We start from the raw sequence: 17,146 nt of genomic DNA on the forward strand, positions 1-17,146 counted from the left end.
TCAACTTCCTTCCTAAGGTGCCCTCCCAATTCCACCTCAACCTGGAAGTGTGGCTCCCCGCCTTCTTCCCTAGCCCCTCCTCGGACGAGGAGCGTCGGCTTCACTCCCTAGACGTCCGGCGTGCCCTGCTTTTCTACCTAAGCCGATCCAAGTCCTTCCGTAAGGGACAGCAGTTATTCGTTTCCTACACCGCACCCAGAATGGGTGACAAGATTTCTTCACAGAGATTCTCGAAATGGTTGACAGAGACCATCAAGCTCTGCTACCTCCTAGCAAAGAGGCCACTGCCTGGACCTGTACGTGGCCACTCCACACGAGCGATGGCGACATCGGTGGCGTTCCTGAAGGGCGTGCCTCTGGCTGATGTCTGCAAAGCTGCTACCTGGTCGTCCCCGCATGCTTTCATGAAGCACTACGCGTTGGACGTGCATGCTCAGCAGAGGACCCGGTTGGGGACTGCGGTGCTACAATCTGTCATCTCCGGTTGACCGTCTTCCCACCTCCAGGTATGACTTGCTTGCTAATCTCCCACAAGTGTGATGCACAGAGACCACGAAGAAGATAGACAGGTTGCTTACCTGTAACTGTAGATCTTCGAGTGGTCATCTGTGCATTCACACTACCCACCCTCCTTCCCCACTGCTGACGGTCTCCCTTCCTTAGGGGCTTTCAGCGGTCAAGAAGGAACTGGTGGGATTGCCGCGGTGGCGCCGTTGGGCCTGCGCAGTGGGGCGCCGGCGCATGCCCAGTGGCGCCGTCCGCGGAAATCTTTCCCGGGCTTTCTTACAGATACCGACTGGGGACCAGCGCAGGCGCAGTACATCCCACAAGTGTGAATGCACAGATGACCACTCGAAGATCTACAGTTACAGGTAAGCAACCTGTCTTTCTAGGAAGATCTACAACACCTTCTAGAATTAACACCAGAAAAAGATGTCCTCCTCATCATAGGGGACTGGAATGTCAAATTAGGAAGTCAAAAGGTAACTGGAACAACTGACAAGTTTGGCCTTGGAGAACAAAATGAAGCTGAGCAAAGGCTAGTAGAGTTTTGTCAAGAGAACAAGCTGGTCATAGCGAACACTTTCTTCCAACAACCTAAAAGGCGCTACACGTGGACATCACCTGATGGGCAACACAGAAATCAGATTGATTATATACTCTGCAGTCAAAGATGGAGAAGCACCTTACAGTCAGCAAAAACAAGACCTGTAGCTGACTGCGGCTCAGATCATGAGCTACTCATTGCAAAATTCAGGCTTAAACTGAAGAAAACTGGGGAAGCCATTAGGCCATTCAGCTTTGAACTTGATCACATCCCTTATGAATATACAGTGGAGGTGAAGAATAGGTTTAAGGAACTAGAGTTGATAGACAGAGTGCCGGAAGAACTATGGATGGAGGTTCGTGACATTGTACAGAAGGCGGCAATCAGCACCATCCCAAAGAAAAAGAAATGCAAGAAAGCAAAGTGGCTGTCTGATGAGGCTTTACAAATAGCTGAGGAAAGAAGGAAAGTGAAAGGCAAAGGTGAAGAGGAAAGATACACCCAACTGAATGCAGATTTTCAGAGAACAGCAAGGAGAGATAAGGTTGCCTCATTGAAAGAACCATGCAAAGCAATAGAGGAAAATAATAGAATGGGAAGGACAAGAGATCTCTTCAAGAAAATTGGAGAAATCAAGGGATTGTTTCATGCAAAGATGGCCATGATAAAGGACAAAAATGGTAGGGACCTAACAGAAGCAGAAGAGATCAGGAAGAGGTGGCAAGAATACACAGAAGAATTATACAAGAAGGATCTCAATGTCCTTGACAACCATGATAGTGAAATCACTGACCTTGAACCAGACATCCTGGAGTGTGAAGCTAAATGGGCCTTAGAAAGCATTACTAACAACAAAGCAAGCGGAGATGACGGTATCCCAGTTGAGCTATTCAGAGTCCTAAAAGAGGATGCTGTTAAAGTGATGCACACATTATGTCATCAAATTTGGAAAATGCAACAGTGGCCACAGAAAAGGTCAGTTTATATCCCAATGCCAGCAAGGTCATGTTAAAGATCCTACAAGCTAGGTTTCAGCAGTACGTAGATCGGGAACTACCAGAAGTTGAAGCTGGGTTTTGGAGAGGTAGAGGAACTAGAGATTAAATTGCCAACATTCGCTGGATTATGGAGAAAGCATGGGAGTATCAGAAATGTCTGTTTCTGTTTCATTGTCTACGCTAAAGCCTTTGATTGTGTGGATCACAACAAACTGTGGCAAGTCCTTAAAGAGATGGGAGTACCAGACCACCTCACATGTCTCCTGAGAGACCTGTATAAGGGTCAAGAAGCAACTGTCAGAACGGGATATGGAACAACTGATTGGTTTAGAATAGGAAAAGGAGTTCGCCAAGGATGTATATTGTCACCCTGGTTATTTAATTTATATACAGAGTACATCATGCGGAATGCTGGCCTGGATGAACCACAAGCTGGAATTAAGGTTGCCAGGAAAAACATCAACAACCTCAGATATGCAGATGACATTACTCTAATGGCAGAAAATGAGGAGGACCTAAAGAACCTCTTGTTGAGGGTGAAAGTGGAGAGCACAAAAGTAGGCTTGAAACTCAACATCAAAAAAACTAAGATCATGGCATCCGGCCCCATCACACTTTGTCAAATAGAAGGGAAAGACATGGAAGTAGTGACAGACTTCACATTTCTGGGATCCAAGATCACTGCAGATAGTGACTGTAGCCATGAAATTAAAAGACGTTTGCTCCTTGGGAGGACAGCTATGACGAACCTGGACAATATAATAAAAAGTAGAGACATCACCCTGCCGACAAAAGCCCGTATAGTCAAAGCGATGGTATTCCCAGTAGTAATGTGAGAGCTGGACCATAAGGAAGGCTGAGCACAGAATAATAGATGCCTTTTAGATGTGGTGCTGGAGAAGACTCTTGAGAGCCCCTTGGACTGCAAGAAGATCAAATCAGTCGGTCGTAAAGGAAATCAACCCAGACTGTTCACTGGAAGGTCAGATGCTGAAGCTGAAGCTCAAATACTTTGGCCACCAAATGAGAAGGGAGCACTCCTTGGAGAAGATCCTGATGCTAGGAAAGACAGATAGCAAAAGTTGAGATGGCTGGACAGTGTTACTGATGTAACTAACATGAATTTGAGCAGACTTCGGAGGATGGTGGAAGACAGGAGGGCCTGGCGTGACTTTGTCCATGAGATTGCAAAGAGTAGGACTCGACTGTGGGACTGAACAACAACAACGAAGCAAGACCCGCTTTGAACTTCAGCCTGCATCTTAAAGAGCTGCTACCATTGCATTTCCTTCTTCTGCTTACTTTGTTCCCTCCCCCTTTTTTGGCACTAAAAACTCCAGCAAAAGCTGCAGCAGACATCTATTTCTGATTCTTTCTGTTTTCAGAAAGAGAGCTTTTGAAAAACTTGCTTCATGTGTGCAGTGCCCTGTGACTTAACTGAAACAGACTGTTATCTGTTTCCTCCTACATTGCAAGCCCACTCACTGGCGCCTCTAGGTAGGGGAGTCTTCTTTTTGATGTCTTTCGTTCCCCTTTCATGCCAGCATTGCTGGAAAGATGAGAAAAGAGTTCTTCACTTAAGAATGGCTGTCTTGAGGGGAAGGGCCAGCTAATGCTCAAAGAGAACGTGCCTAACAGTATACATGCAAGAAGGTGCATCTTTTTTGTACTTTTTAAAAATTAAAATACTCTGAGAAGAGACAGATCACATCAGTGAGAGCCAGTTTGGTGTCCTGGTTAAGAACATAAGAGAAGCCATGTTGGATCAGTCCAATGGCCCATCCAGTCCAACACTCTGTGTCACACAGTGGCCAAAATATATATATATACACTGTGTGTGTGTGTATACACAAACACACACACTGTGGCTAATAGCCACTGATGGACCTCTACTCCATATTTTTATCTATGCTTGTAGCCGCCATCACCTCCTGTGGCAGTGAATTCCACATGTTAATCACCCTTTGGATGAAGAAGTACTTCCTTCTATCCGTTTTAACCTGAGTGCTCAGCAATTTCATTGAATGCCCACGAGTTCTTGTATTGTGAGAAAGGGAGAAAAGTACTTCTTTCTCTACTTTCTCCATCCCGTGCATAATCTTGTAAACCTCTATCATGTCATCCCACACTTCACGTGCACCTGCTGGAATGGCCTTGAGTCAGCCATCGCTCTCGCAGGAGTAATTCTTGAAACTGCAGCTGCTGTGACAGTCCTCTCAGCCCCACCTGCCTCACAAGGTGTCTGTTATGGGGGAGGAAAATAAAGGAGATTGTGAGCCACTCTGAGATTCAGAGTATAGGGTGGGATATAAATCCAATATCTTCATCTTCTATCTTCTTCATTCTTATCACCCTGTGGACACATTTACATTTTGCACTGGGTTGTCCAAATCCAGTTTAGGTTTTGAAGCATTGTGTTGTGAAGGGGGTTCTTTTTCATATTAATTGCTCATGGGCTTCAGAATTTAGATTCCAAAGCCCCATTCTGAAGACATTATTTGTCCAAGACGCCGGAGCAAGGTCCATGACATCAGGGGGAATTGGCCAATAGCAGGTGGCAGAAAGGGAACAGTTTATGAAAATCTGCATGGCTGAGCAACTTTTACTGCATCTGAAATTATAAGCCAATGACAGCTTTGTGTTACAGATCTTTATGGCTAGGTCTGCTACAGAGCAGACCAGCCATGAAGAGAGCTGATGGGAAGGGAAGAGGCCAAGATGGCAAAAATGCAGGAGAGGTTAGTAATGCTGATATTTGCAACAGCCAACAGTGTTCTTCTAGGAAAACCAGCACAGGCTAAACTTTTCAGCTATTTGTGTAGGAAAGGAAAGGTCCCCTGTGCAAGCACCAGTCGTTTCCAACTCTGGAGTGACATTGTTTCACAACATTTTTACGGCAGACTTTTTACGGGGTGGTTTGCCATTGCCTTCCCCAGTCATCTACACTTTCCCTCCAGCAAGCTGGGTACTCATTTTATCGACCTCGGAAGGATGGAAGGCTGAGTCAACTTCAAGCCGGCTTCCTGAAAACCCAGCTTCCGCTGGGGATTGAACTCAGGTCGTGAGCAGAGTTTAGGACTGCAGTACTGCAGCTTTAACACTCTGGGCCTCGGGACTCTTTCCCATTTATGTAGAGGTTGCTATAAATCTGTCCTGGTGAGGCCATTAGGTAAGAGGGGCCAACCATTTGTGCGCAGTGCCTTTTGAAGTAGAGTTGGATTACTTTCTCCATGCCTTTGCTGATGGGTTCTCTGTCTCTTTGCCACTAGTGGTGGGGGTGGGGAGAAACTAATAAACAACCATTTGACAACAGTTTCAGTGGGTTAGTCTGCAGTAGAGTTGCCAGCCTCCTGGTCAACAATGTTTATCTTAATTGTTGACGCTTGTGCACATTGTGAAGACATATAAGAAATAATTTGTGGTCTTGTTGACCGTTCAGTATAAGAATTTCTGTAATTTTTGAACTTTCATATGAATGCTGATTGATATTGGATTAATTACATGTATAAGTTATTTTTCACGGATTTCTTTGTTGACTCAACCCCTAGAGAAAATGGCTGGACTCTGTGGCATTGTACCATGCTGAGGCTCCTCCCCTTCCCAAACCCCGCCCTCTCCTGGATCCACCCCCAAAGTCTGCAGGTATTTTCCAACACAGACCTGGCAACCTTAGTCTGCAGTAGTAGAACAAAATTGTAGTCCAGTAGCAGTAAAGACTAATAAAAATTTTCAGGTTATATAAGCTTTAAGGAGTTAAAGCTCCATTCATTACTGAAAGTTTATATCCTGGAAAATATTGTTGGTCTTTAAGGTGTTGATCCATTTGATTACAGCTGTTCTTTGGGCTAATGTAAAATGGTGGCCATAATCTTTTATTTAGATATTTATACCCTGCTTTTCTTCCCATTGAGAATCCAAAGTGGTTTACAACAGCATCATTAAGAACATAAGAGAAGCCGTGTTGGATCAGGCCAATGGCCCATCCAGTCCAACACTCTCTGTCACACAGTGGCCAAAAAAACCCATGTGCCATCAGGAGGTCCACCAGTGGGGCCAGGACACTAGAAGCCCTCCCACTGTGCCCTCCCCACAAGCACCAAGAATACACAGCATCACTGCCCCAGACAGAGAGTTCCATCTATACCCTGTGGCTAATAGCCACTGATGGACCTCTGCTCCATATGTTTATCCAATCCCCTCTTAAAGCTGGCTATGCTTGTAGCTGCCGCCACCTCATGTGACAGTGAATTCCATGTGTTAATCACCCTTTGGGTGAAGAAGTACTTCCTTTCATCAGTTCTAACCTGACTGCTTAGCAATTTCATTGAATGTCCACAAGTTCTTGTATTATGAGAAAGGGAGAAAAGTACTTCTTTCTCTATCTTTTCTATCCCATGCATAATCTTGTAAACCTCTATCATGTCACCCCTTCGTCGACGTTTCTCCAAGCTAAAGAGTTCCAAGCGTTTTAACCTTTTTTCATAGGGGAAGTGTTCCAACCCTTTAATCATTCTAGTTGCCCTTGTCTGCACTTTTCCCAATGCTATAATATCTTTTTTGAGGTGTGGTGACCAGAATTGTACACAATATTCCCATCGATTTATACAGGGGCACTATGATACTGGCTGATATTTTTTCAGTTCCCTTCCTAATAATTTCCAACATGGCGTTGGCCTTTGTAATTGCAGTCGCACACTGTCTCGACATTTTCAGTGAGTTATCTACCACGACCCCAAGATCTCTCTCTTGGTCGGTCTTCGCCAGTCATTCTTTCGTCTTCCTTCTCTATGTTATCAGCACAACAACAAACTGTTTCTTAGGCTGAGAAAGAATGACTAGCTCAAGGTCACCCAGTGAACTTTAGGTTGCCAACTCCAGGTTGGGACATTCTTGGAGATAGGGGGGTAGGTTAGGCTTGCCAATCCCAGGTCCCAGCAGGGGATCCCCTGGTTTTACAGGCTCCTTTTCGCCCCCAGTCAGCAAACCAGCAGGGGGAAGCCCCTAAGCCTTTTCACCTTGGAAGGCTTAGAAGATTTGGGAAGGGCTTGCTTTTTGAAAGGTATGTGTGTCTTTAAATCTCCAGAGCCAGGCTGAATAGGGGTGGGGCAAGCCTGCAGAACAAGGTGGTTGTTGTGAGAACCTCTGGTTTCCCTTTGTTATTCTGAAGAACTTGGTTGAGTATACAGCATTCAACCTCCCATGGTGAGTAAATTGCACCAGTGAGACCAACAAGTGTGTGCTTCCAAACTATGTTTATTTTGGCTGTTGTGTGTGTGTGTGTGTGTGTGTGAGAGAGAGAGGGAGGGAGGGAGGGAGTATGGAAGTGCAGCCACTTGCTGGGAGAATGCTGAAATAAAGACTGCATTCAGGGGAACTGCACTGTTGTCTTTTTATTCATTTATTTTAGGGAATGAGAAAGTCTCCTGGGACTGCACATCTTTTCAATGCCTTCCCTCCATTGGAAATGATGGATAGGAGCACCTTTTGGGGGGGTCATAGAATTGGATTCCCTGGTCCAGTGTTTTTGAAACTTGGATGGTGCTTTGAAGAGAGGCATCGGATGCTATCCTGAAAATTTGGTGCCTCTACCTCAAACAACAGCCCCTCCAGAGCTCCAGATACCCACAGATCAATTCACCATTATACCCTATGGGAATTGATCTCTGTAGGGAATAATGCAGTGTCCAGCAGACATTTCCCTCCCCTCCCGCTGTTTTCTGATTACCCTGAAGCAGGGGGAGGGCCTCCAAACTGGGGGATCCCCTGCCCCCAACTGGGGATTGGGCAAACTGGAAACTGCAGTGTACTGATTAGCAAACACTAGAAATAGACCACTGCATTTTTATGTTGCAAATAAATGCTTAAGCAGTTTCTATCATAATGATGCAATTATATTATTATCATCACAAACCAAAATTCATTAAATGTCCATAGAAAAATCAGAATGTTATTTCACATCACTCTGGTAAGGTAGTACTTTACAGTCCACTGTCTCAGTTCTCCTTTGCTTGAAAGACGTAGACAGTACCACGCTTGTATATGATTCCTCCTATGCGTAGCAGACCGAAGTCTGACAGGTACGACGGCTATACAGGTCCTGGGTTCAGTTCTGTATTTTGTTCACCTTCCACTGGCCGCTTTCTTTTTGCTTTGGAACCCGTGCTAAAGCAATTGCTTGCACAATATGATGTTACTTTGCAGCTTGCACAAATGGGGAGGGGGGCAAAGCAGTTTGCATCATTCTCCACTCCCCCTATGTGATCTGAACAACAACCCTGAGAGGCAGGTTAGGCTGGAAGTCTATGTCTGGTCCAAAATCACCCAGTCAGCTGCCTTTCCCCTTCCCTCTACACTGGAAAATTAGTCTTTCTTCACAGTGGGGGGAGGGGGAACCAAAGCAGTTTACATCATTCTCCTTTCCCATGTGATCTGAACAACAACCCTGTGAGGCAGGTTAGGCTGGAAGTCTGTGACTGGTCTGAAATCCCTCAATCAGCTTCCACAGCAAGGACCTGGGTCCAGTAGACCCCACTTTGAAGCCCTAATTCCTATGCCCTTTTCAAATTCCACCACAGAATCTCCAGGAATTTCCCACCAACCTGGAAAAATACCACTAAAGGCCTCTGGGCGAGTGTCCCTCCCAACCTTACTGTCTTCCCACCCACCTAAGTGAAGGCATTCCCTCCCCCCACCCCCAACCTCAAAGGGAGCTGAACTCTGCCATTTATTTGGATAGCAGTTGTGATTCTGAGTGATCTCCAGCTCTCACCTTGAGATTGGCAACACTGTTTCCCCAGGAGGAAAGGCCTTTTCCTCAGAGGCCTATGGCGATCCCTTGGGAATTTCCCAGCAACCTGGAAAGGTACCACTAAAGGCCTCTAGGTGAGTGCCCCCCACCTGTTGCCAATCTCCAAGTGAGGCCTGGAGATCTCTTAGAATTACAACTGCTATCCAAAGAGATGGCACAGATCAGCTCCCCTTGCGCAGGAAGCCACATACTGAGCTGTAGCCGATGTGAAATTGCTGCTGGAGATGCTCTGCGTCCCTCTTTTTTGAAAATTGTGTAAAGAATATATATAATTGAATCAATATAGGTTCCAGGACTGATGAAGACTGGAAAGAAACAAGTACTTAATTGATTGGCTTGTCACCACACTATTTTGTGACTTGAATATACATGTTTTGGACATTTAGACTGATTTCTATATACTTCTTAGTAAATTGGTCACTAGCTTGCATTTTTTAGTTGTGTAATCTCCAGGTGAGGCCTGGAGATCTCTTAGAATTACAACTGCTATCCAAAGAGATGGCACAGATCAGCTCCCCCTGAGGTTGGGTGGGATGGGAGACATACAAGTTAGGGCTTCAGAGTGGGATCTGCCAGACTTAGGTTCTTACTCCTAGTACAGATAATAAAGCAGACAGTCAACAAATGTGAGAACTAAGTTGGAGCCCAGTGGTGTATATTGCCCCTTCAAACTGCCTTCTTACTTTTTGATATTGTTTCAGACACCAGAGTTTCTGGGGTTACACACAGACACAAATATTTCTCTGACATGAGGCATGGATTTTTTTTGCTAGGGGGTTGGATGGGGTATAAATTCATACTTTCATACCTCCATACTTTCTTTTCCAACAGACACCAAACATATTTAAGTATTATGTGTTCTGCATATCAAAACCTTAGTAATTAATCTAGAAAGTCAAAAGATACAGCAAAAGTTTTTGCAGAAAACTTCCTTTGCGATGTCATTTGTCCTCCTTCAGCCCTCTAGACAGGCCAGATGAAAGGATAAAAAAGCACCTTTTCTTTGTAGATCTGTCCTTACTGATAAGTGGACTCCACTCCTGTTGCCTTATCAAAGTTCTCTTTCTGCACCCACTTGACTGCTCAGGTCAAAACAGCTTTTCCCAGAGACAAAGATTCACACATATGTGTTTCCTGGGAAGGGAGATGTTTATTGTAACTCAATTAGCATTTGTGAGGAAGGTGCAAAAGAGTCTCTGATGACTGACTTCTTCCCATACAGAGGGAATAGCTGCTTTGACGCTTCACTGCCTTTGAAGGAGATCATTTCAAAGGAGTATTCCCGGCGAGGGCTTAGCCCCCAGGGAAAATATTTGGTGGGGGCGGGAGCCCGGGAGCCCCCCCCCCCCGTACTTTATGCCTATGCTGTTAGATACAGGCTAGTGTACATGAAGCACTTTGAACACAGAATATGCAAATGCAAAGGGATTGTTATTGTTGCTCTGTGAGAGCAGCTTAGATGGCTTTTTAAACTGTCTGGCCAAAATCATGGATGCCAAGTCAATGAGTGGGCTATTACCCGTGCAGCTAGTAATAGGATTCCCAACATTTAGCCGCAGTAGATCTTTGAAAACCAGGAGATGGGTCTTTCCATTATATCCGGCTTCCCAAGTTCATCCAGCTGCTCATTATAGGGAACCGAGAACTGGGCTACAAGGATCCTTGCTCTTATCCTGAAAGACTATTCCTTATGCTTCAGGCTCCTTAGCTCTGTCTCTTCTTTGCAATGTGGAGAGCTAGACCGATTTCCCACTAGCCTTATGCTGCTCTCACGCTCCTTTTCTCTGTGGGGCTTCCATCGGATTTCACACTACCTGCTCCAGGGCTGCAACTAGCTTTGCCTTTTTTGCACGGCAAACACAAACTGGTTTTAGAGGATCTTGTTTGATGTGCAAAAGAGGCACGGTGAGTTGCAGCCACAGGTCAGATAGTGTGAAATCTGATGGAAGCCCCACAGAGAAGAGGAGTGTGAGAGTGGCATAAAGCTAGTGGGGAATTGGTCCAAGTATGAGACAATCACTGTTCCCACAAAACTACCTACAGCAAAAGCTCTTGGTCTAGCAAGGTATTGTCTACTGCAGGGGTGTCAAACATGCGACCCGGGGGCCAAATCAGGCCCCCAAAGGGCTCCTATCAAGCCCCCTGAGCAACTGGCTATCATCTACTTCCTTCTCCCTCTCTCTTGCTTCCTTCTGCATCACAGTTTGCTTTGCAAGACTTGCTCAATAGCACAGTAGCTACAGAGCAAAGCCTCTATCTTCTCCATTGGCTGAGGCTCCTCCCTTGGGGAGGGGGGGGGAAGCAGAGTTTTCTTTGCCAGGCTCACTCAATTGCACAGCAGAGCTACTGAGCCAAGCTTCTCTTCCTCCTATTGGCTGAGGCTCCTCCTCCTGGTCCCCTAGGGAAGGAAGGAAAGAGCCAGAGCTTCCTTTGCCCAGTTCCCTGGATCCCATGGGATATAAAGAAAGCACTTTTAAGACCAACGAGTGCTAATGTTTGGAGCATGTTTTATTTTAAGTTTTTTAAAAAATCTTTAATTGTGTTTGTTTCCCTTATAAAATTTATATTTTTGCTACCTAATCTTAAATAGGTACACACATGGCCCAGCCCCAACATGGCCTGGCCCAACAAGGTCTCATTTATGTTATATCTGGCCCTCATACCAAATGAGTTTGACACCCCTGGTCTACTGGAACTGGCAGTGGCTCTCCTGGGTCTCAGGCAGAGGTCTTTCACAGCGTCTATTGCCAAGTCATTTCAACTGGAGAAGCCAGGGACTGAACCTGGGACCTGCTGCCTTCAAAGGTGACACTTCACCACTGAGCTTCGGCCCTGGGGAGTGACTTCTGTTTAGGATATGCAGGTGTACCTTAGAAGATATTGTAGTCTGCCCAGATACTGCCCCCAGACTTCTGGTGTATAGCATAGACTCTGCCTTCTGAAACTTCCATTCAGAAGGAACTGATCCAGGGGACTGGAACTCCAGGGGAACCAATCTCTGTCATCTGGATATCTGTCCTAATTCCAGGAGAAATCAAGCCTCCACCTACGGTTGCCAATCCCCAGGTAGGGGCTGGGGATCACCCAGTTTTGAGGCCCTCCCCTTGCTTCAGGGTCATCAGAAAGTGGGGGTGGGGAGGGAAATATCTGCTGGGCATTCCATTATACCCTATGGAGACCGATTCCCATAGGCTATAATGGAGAATTGTTCCAAGAGTATCTGGGGCTCTGAGGAGGCTTTTTTCTGAGGTAGAGGCACCACATTTTCAGCAAAGCATCCAGTGCCTCTCCTCAAAATGTCTCCCCCTATCCTTCATTTCCAAATGTAGGGAAAGCATTTAAAAGGAGTGCAGTCCCTTTAAATGTAATGGTCCAAACTCCCCTTGGAATTCAATCGTACTTGTCCCAACCTTGCTCCTGGCTCCACCCCCAAAGTCTTCTGGCTCCACCCCCAGAGTCCCCACATTGAGTCATACCTGGCTACCCTACCTCCACCTGAAAGCTGGAAACTTTTGCTAGGTTCAAAGTTCAACCAGGGCTTTTTTGTAGCAGGAACTCCTTTGCATATTAGGCCACGCCCTCGATGTAGCCAATCCTCTTGGAGCTTACAGTAGGCCCTGTACTAAGAGCCCTGTAAGATCTTGGAGGATTGGCTACGTATGGGAGATGTGGCCTAATATGCAAATGAATTCCTGCTACAAAAGAAACCCGGAGCTCAACAATCCCAAAATGGGAAGGAAATGGCTAAGGCTGCAGGGGAATAAGCCCTACCGAACTCGGTGGAACTTTCTTTTGAATAAACATTCATATAATAAGCAGGGCAGTTTGGGTTCTACAGTTGTGCCGTGGAAGAGCAATAACTGGCAACTCAGCATTCAATATATCCCCACCCCACCCCAAGAAGTATGTTTCTCGTTCCAAACATTATGATGACCACTTTGAAAGTACCCAGGAAATACCTGGTGGAATCTCTGAAATCACTGGGCACCTTTTCCAGCAGCCAGGAAATGAGGCTTCATCTCCTGGCACACTTCATGCTCTTCCCTTTCAGAATAAAATGATGCAAAATAAGTAAACGTATGCATGATTAACAGTGTAACTCATAAAACCCAGCATTTCTTGGCTCGGGATTTGAGTTCTCTCCCTGCTGTGCCAGTATCAAGCACTCACGGCGTTCTGATAATAAGCACTGGGTCAGCCCCTCCGATTTGATGTTGGTTTATATGCCTCCCCAAGGGTTAAGGCTGCCTGCAGCTTTCAGGGAATGCAATGTACTTTATTGCCTTGCCTACTCAGATCCTGATTTCCTGTGTGCTTGCTCGTTTGCAGCTTTTGTCGGGTCTTTGGAGTAAATTTGATAGGCCCAGGAAGTGTCATTAGATATTTAACCAACAGTCAATAAAACAGAACTCTGTAGGAACATCATCATTTCTCTTAGGATTTTATACCATATGAGCAAATGTCAGGGGCAAAAGACTTTTTTTTTTAAACCATCTGGTGCTGCATTGCAGAAACAGCAGTGCAAAAGATGCATTTTTTTGTTTTCAACAGGGAAAAATATATATGAATGAGAGATACTGATATTGTAATGATGGAAGTCTTCATTGCATTCACTACCTACCAGTACATTAAGAACTGCCCACATCACCAAAAGTCACATTTCACACGGCTACTAGTTTAGTGTATTTATGGTGCATGAGTCATCAAGCTGCCTTCTGATTGGCTGGAACTTAAACACCCCTGGGACTGTCAGTCAGTTACAGCCATTCTCAAGCTTCATTCACAGATTTATTTAGCTCGCACACAGTGAAATTCATTCAGAAAACTTCATTCATAAAAACTGCTACCTTCTCCCTCCCTCTCCCTCTCCTTTTTAAAAGAAACAAACTACCATGACCTGGCTGCTGAAGAATATCTACAGATGCCTCAAAAGCTTCCAAGAGATGTTTCTATAAGGCAATGATGAATCTGAAGCTCTGAAGTACGTGCCGGCACATGAAATCTGCTGGAAGTGTTTTGGGATGTTACGGAGTTGGTGTTCAAGGATTGGCAAGGTTTCTGTTGAAAACAACTGAACTTCGTCTCCAGAATTATTTATTTTGGCATGTGATTTCCCCCTACATTTCTTTTTCAACAAAATGGTAATATATATATATATATTTTTAAAATGCAGATTATTTTTTTCCTTGCTGATCTGCTCAACATATAAATGCTAAGTGCAAAGCTAGTGGGGGGGGGCTCCTGATCTAGGAAGAGATTTGAGTTCTTGTATTGTTTTGTATGAAGTAGTGTGTGTCTTTCCTGCTGTGTGTGTGTGTGTGTGTGTGTGTGTGTGTTTACTGCAGTCACGGTTTTACTATTAATGATCTAGGCAGTGAGCTCTCAAAGCAGAGGACAGTTTTAAAGATTGCTTTGCTTGCAAGTGTAGTGATGAAGAACAGCTCTTCCCACATTAAACAGCTGGTATCTTTCTTTGCTTTACCTGCTTGTGTGTGTGTGTGTGTGTGTCTGAAGTGTTTCATTTAATTCAAAACAGCCAGATGTCCAGACAAAACGAAGCTGGGTTCATTAAGAGGAAGAAGCCACTAGGAAAGCAGCCGAGGACCCCGACACCACCGACAGCCAAATCTGCTGTCCTCTTTTTTATTTTTAAAATTGTTCTGGTTTGTTTGATTCCATATTACTTTGTGTTGTTTTTAAGAAGGCAGCCAGTTTAGGCAAAGAGGGATTTGGGGGGAGTCTGTGTGTGTGTGTGTTTCTTTTTTTTAACGTCAAAGGCTATGAGAGAACGCATTCCACACAGCCTCAGTGGACACGTACTGAATGTAGAACTGCTGGGAGACCCAGGAATGCTTCACAGGGCAAAGTACAGTCGTTTTAGGAATGAGTCCCTCACATCGTTCGAAGAAGATGCACAAAGTGGACCTCTGCATCTTAAAGGTTCTCCATCTTCTCATTCCTCAACACCGAACATGCCCGTCATCGACAGTGTTGCCATAGGGACGCCAGACAGCCCAGTGGCTCTGTGTGCTTTGATACCTCGCATGGGTAACCTCAAGCTGGCCAACCCTTCCACCCTCCCTAGTTTGAAGAACTTCTGTCTACGAACTAAGGAGGTGCCAAGAATTAAGCTTACAGAATGTGCAACTGTTCCGAGTGGCCTGACTTCACCAGAAATCAACCTGACAGCTTGCCTGTCCTCTTCTTATCCCCGGGGAGACTTGGACAAGCCACTGAAGGGCAGCTCAAATGCCCCGGAGGAGAATGCTTTGCTGGGCGTTGAGGAATCGGCTTTATTGACCAAACCAGTCAAAGATCTTGGCCGCAAGGGGAGTGAATCTGGTTTGGAGGTTGGGATCTCATACAGCATCCGAGTAAGTAGCTTTTTTTCCTTTCCCTTTTGAAATGGCAATGACTTAGTCTAGTATTTTTATAACGCCACTTCATATATATATATATATATATATATATATATATATAAAAATGTGCATAAATCTCCATGCAATGAATTAGGCTACTGTTGTTATCCCTGTATTGCAGATACACAAGCACAGGCTTGCTCAAGGCCGCTTTGGAGGTTTCGTGCCCACACTGAGGTTTGAACAGGTGGCTTCCTGGTTTGTAATTCTGGGGGCAGTCATAACAATTCTGGAGCCCTGGGCAAAAGTCCAGGAAAGGGGGGCCCCAGGATCACTGCCCCCCCACTGCTTCCCTTCCTTGCAGGGGCCAGAAAAAGGTCAGCCCTCACCTTGTAAAAGGTGAGCAGAAACTACTGCCAGATACTGGCTGCCTGAGCCCCAGATGGGGTGAGCACATGTGGGTGGCAGGCCCCTATTCTTTTTTTGTTTCCCCCTTTATTTTGGGGGGAGAGCTATGGGCAGTGGGACCCTCTCCGGTGCAAGTCGCAGGGCAGATGCCCCTGTTGTCCATTGGCAAAGGCTGCCCCTGGGTCAGTCAGTCTTTTACACACCACGTGAACATTTGTCATAACACATCTCAAGGTCCAAGTTGGTTGACTTTATAAGAGCTAGTGTCAAGTTGCACCTTTAAGACCAACCAATTTTTACTTAGAACGTAAGCTTTCATGTGCTCTTAAGCACACTGCATCAGACGAGGAATCCAGCACAGTGAGCAAAGCCATACGTAGCTGAGCAGAGCCATACATAGCTGGTAGGGAGTGGTTTAGAATGCAACATGGTAAAGATTTAAGAACCAATGACAGTGGAGTAAAATTATCTGGTAGGCAGTGGTTTAGAATGTAAAATGGTACAATGACAGAATAGTAAAATTAACAAATTGAGCAAACCTTTGATCTGAGTTGCATTCTAAACCACTCCCTACCAGATAATTTTACTTCACTGTCATTGGTTCTTAAATCTGTACTATGTTGCATTCTGGGCCACTGTCTACCAGCTATGTATGGCTCTGCTCAGCTACGTATGGCTTTGCTCACTGTGCTGGATTCCTCGTCTGATGAAGTGTTCTTAAGAGCACACGAAAGCTTACATTCTAAATAAAAATTGGTTGGTCTTAAAGGTGCAAATTGACTCCTGCTTTGTTCAACTGCTTCAGACCAACACGGCTGCCCGCTTGGATCTATCGGTATTAGAGCTAGAAAAACATGCAGACTTTTAAGGGCCACTTTTTCACTCTTAAGAGTCGCTGTGTGTGTGTGTCATTCACATTTTTAAGCCAGGCACTCATTTATTTATTAAAACATTTAAATCCTAACTTTCCTTGTGGTTCAAAGGTGAATGATGATAATGATGTTTCAATCACTGTAATGTTGTGTGTGTGTTACATATCTGGGGCATACCTCAACAAACAGTCCTGTAAGTTATTAATTTCATCACATAATGGCCAGACAGTCCATGCATTCATTGCACTGAAGATGTCCATAGATAGGAAGGGGGGGGTTGTCTTGGTGCAGATGGAATCTAAACAATAATTTGTGCTCTTGAATTAAGGCTTGATCCCACCTTTGTGTTACATTCCTCCCTTCACTATTACTCCAAGCCCCACAGGGGTACTGTGGCACCAATGTGGCAGGGAGCAGTAGGATGCGTTTGGGCCCTTTTGCAAACAATTTCTTTAGACCTGAAGCTGTGGGTCAGATGGCAGGTGAGGGAATCGGGGTTTGGTGAAACCCAAGAGCAAAGAGTCCTTTTTTAGGGAAAGGGCTACAGAACAGACGGAAGCAAGAATACAGAGTTATAGACGATGTGTGGTGGGGGGCAGGAAAGGAAAAGTCCCCTGTGCAAGCACCAGTTGTTTCCGACTCTGGGATGACAT

At 45.2% G+C, this 17,146-nt stretch overlaps 1 protein-coding gene across 1 annotated transcript in view; it reads left to right on the top strand.

Moving 5' to 3' along the window:
* Window positions 1–14,355: 14,355 nt before the first annotated feature.
* Window positions 14,356–17,146, top strand: part of SHC4 (SHC adaptor protein 4) — a 67,442-nt gene continuing 64,651 nt past the window's right edge. Inside the window, exon 1 of the mRNA XM_060259849.1 lies at window positions 14,356–15,228. Coding sequence (XP_060115832.1) covers window positions 14,635–15,228 — 594 coding nt within the window. The 5' untranslated portion in view covers window positions 14,356–14,634. The remainder of the gene's footprint in view (window positions 15,229–17,146) is intronic.

This window comes from Heteronotia binoei, chromosome 19 (genome assembly GCF_032191835.1).
Source record: "Heteronotia binoei isolate CCM8104 ecotype False Entrance Well chromosome 19, APGP_CSIRO_Hbin_v1, whole genome shotgun sequence".
Taxonomy (NCBI): domain Eukaryota; kingdom Metazoa; phylum Chordata; class Lepidosauria; order Squamata; family Gekkonidae; genus Heteronotia; species Heteronotia binoei.